An 18,417-nucleotide genomic window follows, 5' to 3' on the forward strand; every position below is an offset into this window, starting at 1 on the left:
ACCTGCTTCAAAGACTTTGTGTAGAATGTATAGGAGACCGTTTTTAGTCTATATTTGATTGTCAAAGCACCGAATCTGCTGATTGGCAGATCTCTTCTCATAGTTCATAATAAAGCTGATAAATGGCCTTTAATCTATCATGGCAACTTCATGGTATTTCCACTATTTTCCTGTATAGTAAGAATCTATTTTTCACCTGGACAAGTCAGACAACCGTCCCAGTTAACGTTGATTGGCATAAACTGAAATAATGAGCGAATTTCAATGGGCTTGTGTTCGTTACCTGCTGTGAGACTGTCTCAAAATGTTATATATATATATATATATATATATATATATATATATATATATATATATATATTCCTCAATGAGTTGGTGTCAAACCGAACGACCACAAACACATAAGGGCCCCTAAGATCCAACAAATGTAGGTGTCTCTTTTTCACTAAGTACTGTAAATCTGTTTATTTAAACATTTATCTAAAGAGCAACTTGTTTTTCAGCTGCTTTATGTAAAGTAACAACTGAACTGTATCCTTCAAGTACTGTAAACAAAAGCAGATGTGACCTTTTAGACCAAAGCCTTGTCATGCTGCGTCCTGCCATGAGAACACCTGATGGAAGCCACACCTGTCCACCTGTGTCATTCCACAGTTAACAGTGTTCCGTTCCTGAGCCCTGCTGGCTGGAAGATTGATGTTCAGAAGCTGCTCATAAAAGGTGCGTATGTAATCTACATTTGATTAAGGAGATGGTGGTACAGACCATCGCATGCCATTCCTGACTTTTGTATGTATCAATCATACTATGAACATGTATGAACCAACATAGATTTGTAACAAATACCGCAAGCATGACGTGCCCTCTGTGGACAAAAAACACTTCCGTTACGGTTTTTGTTTTCAAAATAAAAGTTTTCAAAAGCTTAATTAAATGTACAGTTTTCAGTCAAATGGTATGTTTCATTTTTAGATTGTTACTAATCGAAACACCAATCATTTATAGAATTGCTTTGTCGGTAAATAGCATTTCTTAGAGCAAATGTCACATATATGTATACCATATATGTATACATTATGAAACTTATTCGTAAGAGATGATTAAACTAAAGGGTATTTTTGACACTGCAGTTTACAGTTTAGTGGTCTTGTGGATTTAAGATGTACAGAACTGCGGGCGTCTTATTTTGAAGTCGTTCTGGTCCTCTGGGTGGGACGCCACGTGTTCTCCAGCAGAGGGCGTCGTAATCCGGTAAAGTCGACTCCGGACTACACCGATGCGGTTCGCGAGTCGGAAGTACAGTTTATTTCCACCGTGTTTTGCGTGGTCTCGGACACGTATGGACAAACGCGTGGAGCACAATGGGTAAGATTCCGAGTTATTCAGTCGGTAGAATACACCATAGTGTTCTTCTAGCAGGGGGGGGGGGGGTCGCTTCAGCACGCTGACACTGAGAAGCGGAGAGCAAATGTAGCCGGCGAATAGAAACAGTGTCTGAAATGATTCCGTGTTGTTTAAGCGGTGACAGGAGAGGGCACCGGGCTCTGTGGTGACCGCTGAGAGGTGCGTTGTGTCCCCGGGTAACGTTGCTGTTAACAGCGGAGAGCCTCGGCTTGTGACGGTGAGGTACAGCCAGAGTCAAAGAGGCTGCTGTGGGCTCTGCTGTACCGGCCTGTCACAGCCTACTCTGTGGGTGTCTACGGTTTACACTTCACATGAAGCTTCGTGTAAAACATGTTCACATAAAGATATCTCCCGGAAACGTCCCCAGCTGCTTGCATTCAAACATTTTTGTTTGTGCTTGAACATACAAATGAGGCATTATCTTGTCAAATATGTGCTCATTTGCATAGACATCTGAGAATAAGGATTTTACAGAAGGGAATGTTGGAAACTCTTTGTATCACTGCATAAACCAGAAAGTACTGTCAACAGCCATTACAAAGATGTTTCTATTAATAACATGTAGTTTAAATGAGAGAATGATGTGTGGCCCTTCAGAACATGACGTCTGCTGTATGAAAGAGCTGCTGAAGTGGAGATACGCTTTTTAAAATGTTATTATTTAATATGCAAATGAGGCTTTATCTAATGGTAACTTTTGGTGAATTTAGGAGAAATCTTCAGACGCAAAGTAGTCAAATAAACTCCTCAATGTGTATTTTGGATGTCAGATGCTTTATTATGGCAAAAAATCACAATTATCTGGTCAATATTGAGATCACGATTATTTAACACAATTACTCATTGACTTCATGCATTCATTAAACATTTGTTATTATTTTTACTGTCTTTTTAACAGTGTATTTTCTTGATTTTAAGATATAATTCAACTGAAAAAATGAATGTAAAATAAATAACATAAATATATAATAAATACAAATGAATTCGCCACAACCGAACAATATATAAATATACATTCAACTACATTCAACACATTCCAGTCAGTAAGAAAAACGCACCGCTTTAAAGGAGACAAAACGATAAATAAATGAATGAATGTTTCATCTCTGTAATAATAATCCTCAGTGTCTCGAGCCACAGCCTTAAGATGCTTCAGTGTGCGTCTGCTCCCCCACAGAGAGCAGCAGTAATGCCACAGCCCAGGGTGATGCTGGTGGTGACGGGAGATGATTTCGGCTACTGCCCGAGGAGGAACCAGGGGATCGTGGACTGCTTCCAGGCCGGAGGCATTTCCAACGTGTCGCTGCTGGTTAACGCCTGTGCTGCCAAAGAGGCGGCAGATCTGGCGAAAAGGTGGCCGATAAACATGCTGTTATAAAATCCTGACACGCTGTAGATAAAGATGAAAGACACCTGGTGGAGATGTACCCGGCCCCGTGAACGTTGGTTCTTCGGTGGTGGATTTGTCTTTACAACCCCCTCACATAACTGGCCAAACATCTATGGTGTGATGGGGAACGGAGACAGCTCTAGCTCAGCTCCAAGTACACTTGAAAGCAGTTAATGCCGGCTCCGCTAGTCGCATGTCGATGTGTCCTTGAGCAAGACACTTAACCCCCAAAGATTGCTCCCGTAGCTGTGCCTACGGTGTATGGATAGAATCTGAATTGTAAGTCGCTTTGGATAAAAGCGTCTGCTAAATGACTGTAATGTAATGTTAATATTTTATATATAGAACAAGCCTCTACAAATGTTGAACACACATAGGGCCTTTGAACTTGTCAGAAATGTTCAGCCAACGTCACATGGTATGACAGAAGTTTCTCTCTTCATATCAGGCACAACATCCCCATCGGCCTCCACGCCAACCTATCTGAGGGCATACCGGTGTGTCAGCAGGCCTCCACGCTGACGACCCAGCACGGCTTCTTCCATGGGAAGATGGGCTTCCGTCAGGCCCTGGAGAGAGGTCAGCTCAGCATGAAGCAGGTACACTGCTCCAAAGCATCATTTGTGATCATCTAGTCATGATGTCTGAGCCTACAGACCTGTTAAATGTTCAAATGCTCCAGCAAGATTTAGGTGAAAACAATGACTATTATTCATTTATTTTGATATACATCAAAGTTTGAGCTGGTAACATGCATGGATGTCAAACTGTAGGAATACAAAATCAAGTGCACACTGTTGAAACTCTATTTGCTAAGAGTGAGTTGCCAAAGCATGACGCACGCTGGAGGGTGGTTACTGGCACAGAGTCACACACTTGTTTGTTTGTGGCTCCTGCTCAAGCCTGTGTGTTGGTTCAGATTGGATCTCTCTCGTATTTAACCTCCCAACCCGCAAATCTACTGGACACAGGAAGTAGAGCGGGAGAAGCTGAACACCCAACAGAAACCAAAGCGTACCTCGCTGGGCTTACATGCTTCATTCAAATGATGAGATCCAAAATGTTATCGATACCAATAATATTAATCTTAATCTTAAAAATGGCAAAATATGAAGAGGGAAATAAATATATATTTCAGATTGACCAGTTTAATTTTGTACACATATTGAAGGAATACCATAATAATAATGATGTGATGACCGTTTGTATGTCAATGACTCGCCCCGTGTTTCTCTCGGGCCTTCACGGGGAACCGAGAATAAACGGAAAGTAGGAAAGAATGAAAGTAAATGAGGGCCGTGTTTAAACAATCGCAAAACTGTATCAAAACATCTGGTTATTGTGCAGTCCCATTTAGCATAAATAATAAAACCTTTTCCTTTACCTTTTCGTCCGTCATTGTGTCATGTGACTTGAAGCCAGCGGTGGAAACGTGAGTGCTAGTTGGAGAGAGGCGTGCCAGTGTTGTCAGTTTGTTGTGTTGGAAGAGAAAGCGTTTTCTTCAAGATGTTCAATACTCATGGCTGAATATTCCACTGATTTCGATGGACGCAATATTTCCGAACGAGACTTCTCCTTGAGCGAGACTCAGTCACGAACAGACCAGATCGTCCTTTCCGTAATGTTTCCAGACACTTAACAATCTGAGCCTGTCAGTTGCAAAAAGAAGCCGCTAAAGGCGATGAGTTGCCCAGAGCGATTACATTGCAACCTTTTTAGCGTCTGCAGCGTTCACCTTCAATACTGGACCAATTCAAATGTATTGTTGTCCCCTCGTCACCTCGACAGAAAAACATGGGAATAGGGTCAACTCCAGTTCACCTGCGTTTGTACTGACACAAAATGCAAACTAAAGATGTCTCCACACCACTGGATGTGCATGGACACACTCAGCTGAGCCGCTCTGCAATCCTGCTACACAGGTTGCTATTAAGCCACAGAAAGAGCAGGTGATCAGTCCGTGTGCAGGTAGACAAACAAACTGCCTTGAGCCAGTTGACATTGGCGGGTTGCATCTCTGCTAGCGACATTAATGTCATCAGTAGTGAAAGTCACTTGCTTTACCGCTCATTTACTGTATCTAGAGTCACAACATGTGTTGAAGAACTCATTCAGCAAAGCCACTCGTACCTAACTTAGTAACCAACTAATGTGAATATGCGAGGAAGAGGAAGTCGTGTCTCTCCATTTCAGTAACCTCCAGGTGTGTGGGTTTTTTTTTCCTTCCCAGGTGGACCTCGAGTTGAGGGCCCAAGTGGGGCTGTTCAGGGAACTGACAGGTCACCTGCCCCACCACATGGACGGACACCAACACGTCCATGTACTGCCAGGTAATGCAGAGAAAAACACAAAGTAAACGGCAACTGTAACTGCTGTTGTCAGGCGCATGGCTCAACCGGCTTCACATTTCTAAAAAAGTAACCGAAGCACCAAATAAAAGTGTCAGAAAAAGAATTTATTGAATGAATAAAAACCACAACAACCCCCCGTCAAGACCGCAAGGTCTGTGTGTTTTTCACTGCGCTCCTCCTGACATGAATGGAGGCGTTCTGTTGTAGGCAGCGCTCGTTTTGTCATCCGCTAAGTGATAGCCATACATTCATTGTCTTAAATGCGTGGAAATCAAAACAGGAACAATTTGTAATCCGTAGGGGAAACAAGAGGCCAAACTAAAGCAGTCGCTGACCTACCGGCCCGTTAAGAGGAGTCAGCAGTCGATGGCGGTATAAAACATGTTGGCACCAGAATGCTTTGAAAAACCACGGGAGGTCCTTGAGCATCCAGTCATAAATGAACACAAAACATATTAGGCTGATGGGTCCAGCATTATGCTAGATTCGCTGTGGACAGACAGACGGACATGGTGATGCACACACACTCAATATGCCTACAAGACCAAATGCATAATCTCCTGGTGGAGATAATGATAAGTATACATGGAGAACTCAAAGAAGTCAGTATGCAGAATAGATTATCTTAAAAAAAAAAAAGTGCTTAGGTAAACGAGAATAGTTGTCATTATGCTTGATACCCTGTGGACCCACCACCCGCAGGGACAAGCATCGGGGTCGGGTGCAATGCAGACCGGGCGGCGGGTCTGGCCGGAAACCTGGGCGAGCCAATCGCTGGCAGCATAGACTAACTCTAGGGACGTGGAACGTCACCTCGCTAGCGGGGAAAGAGCCGGAGCTGGTGCAGGAGGTGGAGCGATACCAGCTAGATATAGTTGGACTCACCTCCACACACAGTACTGGCTCTGGAACCAAGCTCTTGGAGAGGGGTTGGACTTTGTCCTTTTCTGGAGTTGCCCAAGGTGAGAGGCGCCGGGCGGGAGTGGGGATACTCACGAGTGTTGGAGTTCTCCCCGGAGAACGAGAGGGTCGCCTCCATGCGCCTACGGGTTGCGGGGCTGTGGTTTGTGCTTATGCTCCAAACAGCAGTTCGGAGTATCCGGCCTTCTAGGAGTCGGTGGGAGGGGTCCTGGAAAGGGTGCCGCCTACCAACTCCATAGTTCTCCTGGGGGACTTCAACGCTCACGTGGGCAATGACGGAGAAACCTGGCGGGGGATGATTGGGAGGAACGGCTTGCCCGATCTGAACCCGAGTGGTGTCTCATTATTGGACTTCTGTGCTAGCCACGGTTTGGCCAAAACGAACACCATGTTCGAACATAAGGTGGCTCATAAGTGTACATGGTACCAGAACACATTAGGCCGGAGATCAATGATCGACTTTGTAATCGTATCATCTGATCTGCGGCCGTATGTCTTCGACACTCGGGTGAAGAGAGGAGCAGAGCTGTCAACTGATCACTACCTGGTGGTGAGTTGGATCAGATGGCAGGGGAACCGGTTGGAAAGACCCGACAAGCCCAAACGTATAGTGAGGGTGAACTGGGAACGTCTGGCGGAGGACCCTGTCCGGGAGGTCTTTCACTCCCACCCCCGGAAGAACTTCTCACACATCCCGAGGGAGGTTGGGGACATGGAATCCAAATGGACCATGTTCAATGCCTCTATCGTGGACGCGGCCGCTAGGAGCTGTGGCCGGAAGGTCATCGGTGCCTGTCGTGGCAGCAACCCGAGAACTCGGTGGTGGACACCGGAGGTGAGGGAAGCCGTCAAGCTGAAGAAGGAGACCTTCAGGGCCTGGCTGGCTCAGGGGTCTCCTGAAGCAGCTGAGAGGTACCGGCAGGCCAGAAGGACTGCAGCTGCAGTGGTCACGGATGCTGGGAGGAGTTCAGGGAGGCCATGGAGAAGGACTTTCGGTTGGCCTCAAGAAGGTTCTGCCAGGAGGTGGGGACGGAGTGCCTACCGCAAGCAAAGGAGTTCAAGTATTTCGGGGTCTTGTTCACGAGTGAGGGTAAGATGGAGCGGGAGATTGACAGGCGTATCGGTGCGGCTGCTGCAGCAGTAAAGCAGGCGCTGCAACGGACCGTCTTGGTGAAGAGAGAGCTGAGCCGGAAGGCAAAGCTCTCAATTTACTGGTCGGTCTACGTTCCTGCCCTCACCTATGGTCACAAACTCTGGGTCGTGACCGAAAGGACAAGGTCGCGGGTGCAAGCGGCCGAAATGAGTTTCCTCCGAAGGGTGGCCGGGCTCAGCCTTAGAGATAGGGGAAGGAGCTCGGACATCAGGAGGGAACTTGGAGTCGAGCCGCTACTCCTTCGCGTCGAAAGGAGTCAGCTGAGGTGGTTCGGGCATCTAATCAGGATGCCTCCTGGACGCCTCCCACTGGAGGTTTTCCGGGCACGTCCAACTGGGAGGAGACCCCGGGGAAGACCCAGAACACGCTGGAGGGATTATATCTCCCAGCTGGCCTGGGAACGCCTCAGGATCCCCCAGTATGAGCTGGAAAATGTTGCGGGCGAGAGGGAAGTCTGGGTCAGCCTGCTTGGCTTGCTGCCACCGCGACCCGACCCCGGATAAGCGGAGGAAAATGGATGGATGGATGGATGTTTGATAAATGACTAAAAACTATTACTTGGTGATCAAAAAGGTTGCCAATGATTTTCTGTCATTGCACTAATTGTTTCATGACTAGTTTGCTTTTATTGTTGGCCACGATGATGACTACATTATGTGGAAGAAGTCCTGTCTGTGCCCCTGAGCCGAGAGTATTGATGTGGTCGCACTGTGTCGTTGCAGGGGTACGTGAGGTGTTTGCACAGGTCCTGTCAGACCTCAGGATTCCATTCACCCGTGTCCCAGTGGAGCCAGGGCGACACAGCTGCCCAGCGCTGCCGGCACACCTCCAGAGGTTCTACGCACAGGTGGAGAAGGACGCTCTGGACTCCATCCCTGTCTTCACACGCTACGGAATCAGGTCTGCTCGGGAAAATGTTACACAACCCCCCCCCCCCATCATGCATCCTAACTGTCCGTCCCTTCTGTAGAGGAGATCATGGGACTCCAAATCCTTTCAAAGCCCTGCAGTCCGTCATCGAGGACATGTCGGATTCTCTCCAGGTTGTTATCCAGGAGTTAAACGTCTTTCTTTTTCCAGAACAGTACAAGCCATTTCTTTGCACAAAGGAGACCGTAGGACGGTTTTAGGAGTTTATGGATACGTGCCAGTAAAACCAATAAAAGTAGTCGCCCTGCACAGGGACAAATAACAGAAAGGGACGATTACAAGTGATTTATTGTAGTACTACATATACCTGACAGATATGGTTGCATTGATTAAACTTAGACTCACAAAATATATATAATTCAAATATGATGCATTATTATTCAGTAAACTATAATATAATATATATACAATGTTAACATACAACAACAGAAACAAGGTAAACAAACTCACAACCTGGACTGAGCCTTTTCAAACATATTTTCGGATAAGTTTAGATTCATATCAGATTCCTACTGGTGTTTGAGGAGAATTGGTAATGCTGCTCACCATCAAGTATCATGTGAGTGTTTGATAAGTTCAGTGTGAACCGGATTTAAAAGTCCATGTTACGTCGGTCATGATGATGCGTGTCGTAGTGAGTGGAAGGATTGTCCCTCCTGGTCGATGACTGACAGAAACTGTTTTTTCTGTGCACAGGTGGCCAGACGTGTACCTGGGGCTGACCACCATGGGCCGGAACATGTCCGTACCCAACCTGCAGAGGGCCCTCGGACACGCCTTGGCTGCGGAGCCCTTTTCAGCCACTACCTCCGGCGGTGCCTCTGGCCCTAACCAGCCCGTGGTCACAGTGGAGCTCATGGTGCACCCGGGCTACCCGAGTGGACCCCAGGAAGGAGGCTGTGGAGAGGGCCCCGACGACTTCTCCCGGTCAGCCGACAGACAGCATGAGCTGAGCGTGCTCAGAGACCCGGCCCTCCTGGCTCTCTACAGCCGGGAGAGGGTGCAGCTCTGTGCCTTCAAAGACATCTGAGGGCCGCTGTCTAAATGTATACTGTAGGGAGCCAGAGTGAGTGAGTCACATTGACATCTGCAATAACAGAAATCACTCTAAATCTGACCTAATTATTACGGGATGTGGGTCACTCGTTGTGTCCCGAAAAATAAGGGATGGTGACATTTTGACAACAAAACAATGTAATACTGTTGTTATCCCCGCCAAGACATCATGTATTCGGTCGGGAACGTGTGTTTGTGTATCTCCCACACTGCTGGACCCATCAACCTAATATTCTTTGTGCTCATTCATGACTGTATGCTCAAGGACCTCTCGTGGTTGCTGGGATTCACACCTTTTTAAAACACATTTTATGGACTGTTACTCTTAACCGTCCGGTAGGGGCCGCAAGTGATTAACGACTGCTTCCGCTTGCACACTTTGAATAAAACATTACAGCAGTGGGTGTTTTACACAGGGCTCGGTTAGCAAATGACATACTCAACCGAGCGCTGACTACAAAAGAACGTGTCTTCTCATTTCGGTGTTAGCCGTTAGCAGCCGCTGGGCAGTATCGCCGGTTGGTGATTTCAAGATGTTTTTATTTTGCTAAATGGCCAGCGTGTAAAGCCAGCATATGTTCACATCTAACTCTGTGAATTAAGGATTTATTGGGAACAAACCATAGCCGGTGTTTGTTGGAATAACTAACCGAGACGGCTCTGGAGAGTTTGGTTTGGTTTCCGTTGAGTTTGAAACGAAAACAGGCTTTAAACTTGACTTTAACTTTCAAACATTACTCCGGTGGTCGTTGCAAACACACCTGACGGAGATCTGCACAATACTGAAGTCACGTTTCTAGTTTATTTCAGTTATACTCAGCATGTAATGAACCTCATAACCAACTTGTCTCTCTCTTTAGTGCAGACATGGCTGTAACAAAAGCACATCTTATCTTTTTTAGTTACTTTTCTAAAAGCACAGAAAGATACGAACTAACACGCCGGTAAAACTTGATGAGAGCTGTATTTTTTCAATGCTAACTAACAAATCATGAACTTAGTTGAAGATTGCATATAATATTAACAATCATGAATGTGACTTTTATAATTGCAGTTCCATCCGTCGTCACAAACTGCGCTCAGGTTGGAAACGAGCAGACCAGCTTCCACTTCCACCTTCTGTAATCAAGTTGCGTCCACACAGTTTTCCTGCGCAACTTGTTTGCAAGAAGTCGGGCGTGCTCACTTCAGTTCAGTTTGATCTGATCTCGAGGTGTTCAGACCTTCATTCCTTCAGTTGTGTTCTTACGTGTTGTATATTCCCTCAATTAATCATGTTCAATATGGGTCAGTGTGAAATGGTGGAGGGGTAGAGGGGGACCAGCAGCATGATTCTGCAAAGAGATTGAAGCCATGTGTTTGTGTGTGTGTGGGGGGGGGGGGGGATTTTTAAAGATCTCAGGTCGGTGTAGCACTGAACATCTAATCAAAATGCCAAATGTGTGTCTCTTAAGTGAACGTTAGTTTAACACTCATTTGAAATCACCCATAACAGTTCCGTGTGTTTGTAATATTTACAGCCTCACCTGGGCATATGAAATATTTTGATAAAGTTTCTGTTGAAACTGTTTTTACGCATTGCTTTGTTCGATTTGTTACAAAAGATCAAAGCTGAGCAAATAAATCTGATGTCAAATAGATGAATCCGATGGTCCCACTAATACTGTTGGTCATTAGAATGTATTCGTGTTGCCCAATCATCTCTACTCCTCTGTGGTCAGACACTGGTTACCTGTGGTGTCCATGTTCCTGCTCGGCAGGATGAACTCTGAGGAAGATTGTGAGTGTCGCTTCACATATGGAAACTGATCAATCACATTTAATATTCATATAAATAACTAAAACATGCTTAATGCATAACTACGGAAGCCCCGAGAGGAAAACCCATCTGGTCATCTATTTTCCAGGACTGATCTGAATTGTTCTTAGTTCTTTATTTTATTTTATTATTATTATATTTCCATACGTGACAAAAAAAATGTTTGCGGGTAGGTGAATAATCACTACTTTGTCACTACATGTCAGCAAGAACTACTGTACATTTCATTCCACTGCACTTGTTTCATAACTAATTAATATATATATATATATATATATATATATATATATTGTGTATACAGTGTGTAGTACCGGGTTGGACCCGTTTGCCTTCAGAACTGCGTTAATTCTTGGTAGCAGAGATTCAACAAGGTGTTGGAAACATTCCCCACACATTTTGCTCCATATTGACATGATGGCTTCACACAGTTGCTGCAGATTTGTCGGCTGCACATCATGATGAGAATCTCCCGTTCCACCACATCCCAAAGCTGCTCTGTTGGATTGAGATGTGGTGACTGTGGAGGCCATTGGAGTACAGTGAACTCATCGTCATGTTCAAGGAACCAGCTTGAGATGATTTGAGCTTTGTGACATGCTGCATCATCCTGCTGGAGGTAGCATCAGAAGATGGGTCCACTGTGTCATAAAGGATGGACATGGTCAGCTACAATACTCAGGTAGGCTGTGGGGTTTAAACCATGCTCAGTTGGTACGAAGGGGCCCAAAGTGTGCCCAGAAAATATCCCCCACACCATTACACCACCAGCAGCCTGAACCGTTGACACAAGGCAGGATGGATACATGCTTTCATGTTGGTTACGACACATTGTGACCCGACCATCTGAATGTCACAGCTGAAATGGAGACTCATCAGACCAGCCAACGTTTTTAATCTTCTATTGTCACATGTTGGTGAGCCTTCTCTTTTTCGGACCATTCTCTGTAAACCCTAGAAATGGTTGTGGGTGAAAATCCCAGTAGATCAGCAGTTTGAAATACTCAGACCAGCCCGTCTGGCACCAACAACTTGCCACGTTCAAAGTCACTTAAATCCCCTTTCTTCCCCATTCTGGTGCTCGCTTTGAACTTCAGCAAGTTGTCTTCGTCACGTCTAGAAGCCTAAAGGCATTGTGCTGCTGCCATGTGATTGGCTGATTAGCTCTTTGTGTTAACAAGCAATTTAACAGGTGTGCCTAATAAGTCCCGATGTCCCCTTTACGGACTCACAGACTTTGAGGCGCGCTCCCGCAAAGTCCTTGAGGGTTTAGGGATGTCCTGCTGTCAAATCATCAAGTGTTTGAGGCTCTCTCGCAGACATGTTGAGCCCTTTATGAACCCTTTCCCTAAGTCAGCATGACTTAGCCTAAGGGAATTACCCACAAATCATTGCAGTTTGACGTTGACACGGGGTAACCAGTGGACGCATGGAGACGTAAACAACAAGGTAAACAAAGAGGACGGATCAGTGTGTTCAGCCCGGAGTATTACATTTACACAGAAACATTAAGGGTTAAAGATGGAACAAACAATAAACATGAAATCAGAGAATATGTATTTTTTTATTCATCAAATATTTGATTGTCATTGAAGCTGTTTTGACAAAAACGAGTAAATAGATTATATGAAGTTACTTCATCTTGTGAGGAAAGAGCCTGAAGACGTTCAAATCAGGGAGTATAAAATAAATACACACAATTATACATCATATGTATATATATATAAAGTGCTGTCCTGTTCCTATTTACACCATCTCAAGCCCTCACAGCCTCTCACACTCACCAGGGACCTCAGTGAGTCCTTGAGGGTTCAGGGTTTGAGGGTTTAGGGGGGACATTGGGATTGGGCCAATATATATATATATATATATATGTGTGTATATATCTATATCCATATGAATTATATAATTAATTTACTTTGTTCAACTCTTGCCATAGTTTAAGTACATATTAATATGTTCCATGATAAATCCCTCCCACCTCAAATTTAATTCAGGACCCCATTAAATCTGGAACATAAAAAGGGGAAAAAATATATAACTACATATTTACAAATATATACACACAAATACTGTGTATGTACATATATATTTTCCAGTTCTTTCCAGGAAAGTTCATCGTTTACCTTGGAACCTCTCCTACAAAAATATCATTACTCAAGGTTCACTTACTGGCTTCTCCGACAGCTTTCAACTACAGTTCACAATGTTGCTCGTCTCACTGCAGAAGACTAAGTCTGTATTTAAAGCTCAGGTGGCTGCGAGTTGAGTTTTGTTTGTAATGTAGCGTTTTTTAATCAAATCAAGTCGATGGGTTTGGACAAAAAAAAAAAGTAGTCAAACATGAGCAACATTCACTTGACTACCAGGCAGACAGTGAGGCCAAATGGTTAGCCATCTTTATTATGAAACAATATTGGGACCAGATCAAACAGCTGTTACATGGTGGTTTTTTTTGGCCACTGCAGTCCCTTTTTCGTGTCCCGACACCCCCCGGACAGCCAGCCCTCTGCCAGCTGCCTTCAAGGTGCTTGTTTTTAGGACCACCTCCAGGAGCTGAGCTTCATTCCAGCCGAGTGCATCCTTCTCCAGCTTCTCCTTCTCCTCTCCTTCTCCTCCTCCTCCTCCTCCTCCTCCCCCCGACGAGCTGGGCAGCCGACAGTCCATCTGCCTGCTGGAATATGTTTGTGTGGTAAAGGGCTCTGTGTCTAATGTGATCGGTGTTATATTGGGAGACGTGCGTTGAAGATTCAAATTAAGCTAAAGGGGTTCTTCCCGCGTTACCAATTTTATTCGCATCAAGTGCCAATCAAGAAAGCCAAACGATTACTAATAAAGACAAAAAAAAATTATAAATCACAAAAGCTGTCGCCTTTAGGGCCTGCTCGCGATAACATGAAACCAATTTACTAATTTACTAATGTGCGATCTGCCATAGTTTCCTTTCTGCTCAGTGTGTTACCGACTGGGTGAGGGGGGGGTGTCCCACAGAGCACAGTGCACGTCTAAAAGAGGCGAGTGATGCGGCTGAAAAAAATGTGTTAACCGGTTTTCCTGCTCAGCGAAAAATAAAAACACTTCAGAAAAGTCTAAGTGAGATCTATTCAACACAAAGGAAAAGAAAGACAATTACACTTTACTTAGGCTTTCCATCTAACTCTTCGTCTGAACGTTGCGTTCGCTTAGAATTTATTTTTCCATTTTATTTCACATTAAGAAAAGAGTAGAAAGTTAGAAATGGTCTGGAGATTTATGGCCGAGGAGGACGAGCGGTAGTTAAGAGGAAGGGGGAGGAAGCTGTCTGATCCACAGAGAGTCCTGGATGGGGAGGGACTGCAGGGAGGATCGGTGTGGGGGAAAGGGGGGGGGGGGGGGGGGAGAGAATGGGTATTTGGTTGGGCAGGTGAGATGGGAGGGGGGGGGGGGGGGGGGGGGGGGGGGAGAGAAAGAGACAGAGAGAGGGCTACACGCTCGTCAGGTGATCAGTCCATTGGCCGCTTTTCGCCGTATTTCTTTGTAAACTCTTCAGCATTCTTCAAGAATTTTTTACGGTCCTTTGAGTATTCTTCTGCTAGGTCTGCCCTGAGGGGGTGCTCCGGCTGGGGGTCGTTCACCAGCGCGATGAGGGACTGAATTACTGCAAGACACACACACACAGCCAAGGAAATCAAGTTAAGACATGAACAACACACTCCCCAACAACACGCAGCAGCAGCCGCAGCAGCACGTGGCAGGAACGAACTCAAGGGACACAATGCTTTGAGTTCATAGTGGAACCTGTTGACATGTTAACATGTTTCAGGACAGAAAACATTGTAGCGTTACATACGTCTATACTGCTAGTTAGCTACGGCGTTAACAAGCGTACAACTAGCTAGCAAGTAGCTCAACTAGTGTACAGTGCTTGATGTTATTATGGTGAAATATTGCAAGCGCTGTCATGCTTAGCTTACCGGTAACGATGTGTTCATCGTTCATAACTCAACATTATTTGCAGTTGCCACGAACCTACTAAACCTGCACATTTTTGCTTTGTTGGTCGGAATATTAATTAAAAATGTGTAATACATAGGCTTATGTATTTATCATTTATTGATAGTTTAATTTAGTGTGCGTTATGATTATAAAACTACTCAGATATTTGCTAAAAATGTGGGCGCTAGGCAGTCATAGGTAGCCGATGTCAACTGACTTATTGTTTTCTAATGAGAGAGAAGTGTATGGGGCGCTGCTCTTGCTTTGCTGAGCGTCTCGCGTTTTTACAGGAGAGCCCTGAACGCCTCACGTTAGCAAAAGATGTTACTCGGACGCCTGCGGTTATTTTGTCATCGCGGTGATTTTTTCTGGATGCCCTGGAGCAACACGACTTCACCAACCGTAGTGACCACGATCTGAACAATAGACCTGGAGGCTCATTTGTGCGGCACTTGAGGATTTGGGTAATCAATCACAAAGAGTTAAGTGATGTCGGGGTATACACGGAATCTGAGTTTACAGATAATTACAATCCCTCCTCAGCATGGTGGAGGTGTTTCAGAGACAAACACAATGCTTTAGCCTCCAGACAATATAGACTTCATATTTACCTCCAGCTGCTGACAGAAATCTGAGGCGACAATCAGCTGAGAATAAGGACGTGTCCACTAAATAGCGCTTACGTACCTTTAATGGCTTATATTAAAAGGTTCTTAATTCCCATGATTCGGAACGGTCTAACATAATAAATAATAAACCGATTTTAAATGAATGTAGGCAAACCGTATGCCAGCTAACCAGTCCATCGCCGTCGGAGGACCCCCTTGCAACACGAGCACACCCACCTTGGTCAGTTTTGGTGGCAGGCTTCCAGTTCTCTGCGCTGATCACAGGCAAGCACACCTGGCCCTTCTCGTCGATGTTGGGGTGATAGATCTTTGTCTTGAACGTGATCTTGGGAGGCTTGAAGGGGTACTCGGTGGGGAAAATGATTTCGATTCTGAACGCACCTTTGTCATAAGGAGGGTTGTCCTGGAAGCAGAAGAAAAACAATCAAGAGGTCAAGACAAGGCAGGCGCAGGTCGACAGAGGGCAGAGACGGTCGCACGAGGAGAAGCTACTCACGGGAACGATGAGCCCTTGCCATGACAACAGGTTAGATTCCTCGACTTGAATGTTTCTGAAGTTTTTCATTCCAGATCTGCGAATCTCGTCAAGTTCCTGAGAGAGCAAGCAAACAATGTACATTACAGAGGGTTGAGTATAGAGAACCGGTTTTGAATTGGACCCAGTTCCAGTACACCTCGCCCACCACCCCCGACAGCCTAAGACTGCCACCTCCAGCTTTGCCTCGCTAGGGTTTAGTTTGCAGGCAGGAAGTGTGAACAAATAAATAAAAAGCTAAATAACATGCAGCTACATCTTCTCAAAACATGGCGTCTAAAACTTTGCTCTTTCTCAGTTAAATGTTAACAATAATCATTTAAATAATCAGATTATACACAATACCCAACCTTTCACTCCATTTATCCAACTGATGTAGTTAGTTACTAGATATTTGTTATAGTGTATATATATATATATATATATATATATATATATATATATATATATATATATATATATATATATATATATATATATATATATATATATATATGTATATAAATAAAACAGGCTCTCCAAATGTGATTTCTAAGACTTGGTGGACATTTTTAGCCAGTAGAGTTTGACTTTCAGCGCTATTTTATCATAATTTAAGCGTACTGAGGAGCTCGCGACAGTCTCGGGAATAATGTGTAGTCATCCTCTCTGTCTCACGCAGACATGGTGCCGGGTGGCATCGGTCAGAGCTCTCCCAGAAGGGAAGAAATCACACTGACATCCGCTGATTCTGACAGATCCCGGTGGAGTCTCGTCTTTAGTGATCAATCTATATAGCTGGTAGTTACAAGGCAATATAACGGCCTAAACAAAAGCCCCAATGTTGATCTGAAAACAGGGCAATGCTTCGCTCCGGCGTCCGCCTTCTTTCCGAGCCGATTTACTTGTTCCGTCGTGCCAGCTAATGGCACCTCTTAATATTGTTGTGTGCGCGTGTAGCTCCCGTACAAAGTGTTGTCTGGAAAACGGCCCATCCTGTCCCGACGTGACTCTTTTTCACGTACTAGTCATGAAAAATGTTCGCCGTGGATTTACACTACGTTCGCCCTCACCCGTCCCCGAGTGACGAACTCCCGAACCTGGCTAACTGCGAGTTCAGCCGACGCTCGCTGGCTAACGTTAGCTGCTGAAACGCAGCTAAGATCTCGGGCTAGCATGTTAGCTGATTAGCTAGCGCCTTATGCCGTTGGAAATTCCCTCGCGGTCTTACATTGGCCACAACTAAAACTCGACCCTTCGGTCACACAGCCCGTAGCTGCACGAAAGTAGTAAGAAAGAAGTAAACGAAACCGATGTTCCGTGGTCGTCTCTCGTATTCTTTGGCCTAACTTGCCGGTGCTTTGCTGCTTTACGGTGATATTTGGCCGACTAACGGTAACTGGTTGGCCAGTAGTGACCTCTCGTTTCTATTACGTTCACGGCCACAGACGGGCAAGACGTGCGTCTTCAGACGAAGTGACCTCGTATGAGTTTAAGCGAAGGACGAAAGCGTTCCGCGGCCGCCAATGCGTCTTTAAACATTACAAATTATATGAAAATAATGGTATCGGGAGATTTACCTTGCCCAGCCTCCTGCTCGCCGCCATCTTGAAACTGCTGTGTGTTCCCAGAATACACAGCGCGGCGAATATGTGTCTGGGCTGTGTTCGAAATCGCATACTAAGATACTATTCATACTAAGTATGACGTATGAAGTTGAATATGTAGTCCATTCACACTGCAATGTGTGTGGATTTATTTTGTACACAAGAAATGCCCTGATGTATTCTATATTAGCATGACTTTGTAAGTAAGAGATGTTACATTACAGTCATTTAGCAGACGCTTTTATCCAAAGCGACTTACAATAAGTGTATTCAACATAAGTATTCAAGAGAACTACTCGTCACCAGAAGTCATAAGTGCATCTCCTTTGTTAAACAAGCATCTAAGAGCATAAACCAGAGAAAACGTACATAAACAAACAAATACAATAAGTGCAACAAACTAATATGAATACAATAAGTGCAACAAACTAGTATGAATACAATAAGTGCAACAAACTAGTATGAATACAATAAGTGCTGAGTGGAAGGCTCAGGGTAGTACTTCTTGAAGAGGTGGGTTTTCAGCCTGATGAAAGACAGCGACTCTGCTGTCCTGACGGAGCAGCTGGTGCAATAATTAGAATTCAACTGTCTGTCTACTTATTATATTTAGTTTTTTATTGTTTAATTACATATTGAAGGCCTATTTTGCTTTCTTTTATTTTCTTTTG

General features: G+C 44.8%; 2 protein-coding genes across 2 annotated transcripts; one reads left to right on the forward strand and one right to left on the reverse strand.

The window, feature by feature from the left end:
• The first annotated feature begins 1,277 nt into the window (after window positions 1–1,277).
• ydjc (YdjC chitooligosaccharide deacetylase homolog) lies at window positions 1,278–10,495 on the forward strand. Its single transcript, XM_079161705.1, has 6 exons — window positions 1,278–1,365; window positions 2,582–2,757; window positions 3,243–3,393; window positions 5,025–5,124; window positions 7,942–8,119; window positions 8,846–10,495. The coding sequence occupies exons 2-6, from the start codon at window positions 2,594–2,596 to the stop codon at window positions 9,177–9,179; spliced, it is 927 nt and encodes a 308-aa protein (XP_079017831.1). The 5' UTR covers window positions 1,278–1,365; window positions 2,582–2,593; the 3' UTR covers window positions 9,180–10,495.
• A 2,913-nt stretch (window positions 10,496–13,408) lies between these two features.
• On the reverse strand, window positions 13,409–17,783 carry ube2l3b (ubiquitin-conjugating enzyme E2L 3b). The gene is made up of 4 exons (XM_079160969.1): window positions 17,720–17,783; window positions 16,122–16,217; window positions 15,842–16,028; window positions 13,409–14,658 (listed from the first exon to the last, which is right to left on the reverse strand). Exons 1-4 carry the CDS (start codon window positions 17,744–17,746, stop codon window positions 14,504–14,506), a joined length of 465 nt encoding a protein of 154 aa, XP_079017095.1. The 5' UTR covers window positions 17,747–17,783; the 3' UTR covers window positions 13,409–14,503.
• Window positions 17,784–18,417: the final 634 nt, after the last annotated feature.

The sequence above is a fragment of the Pholis gunnellus genome (genome assembly GCF_910591455.1).
Source record: "Pholis gunnellus genome assembly, chromosome: 6".
Taxonomy (NCBI): Eukaryota; Metazoa; Chordata; class Actinopteri; order Perciformes; family Pholidae; genus Pholis; species Pholis gunnellus.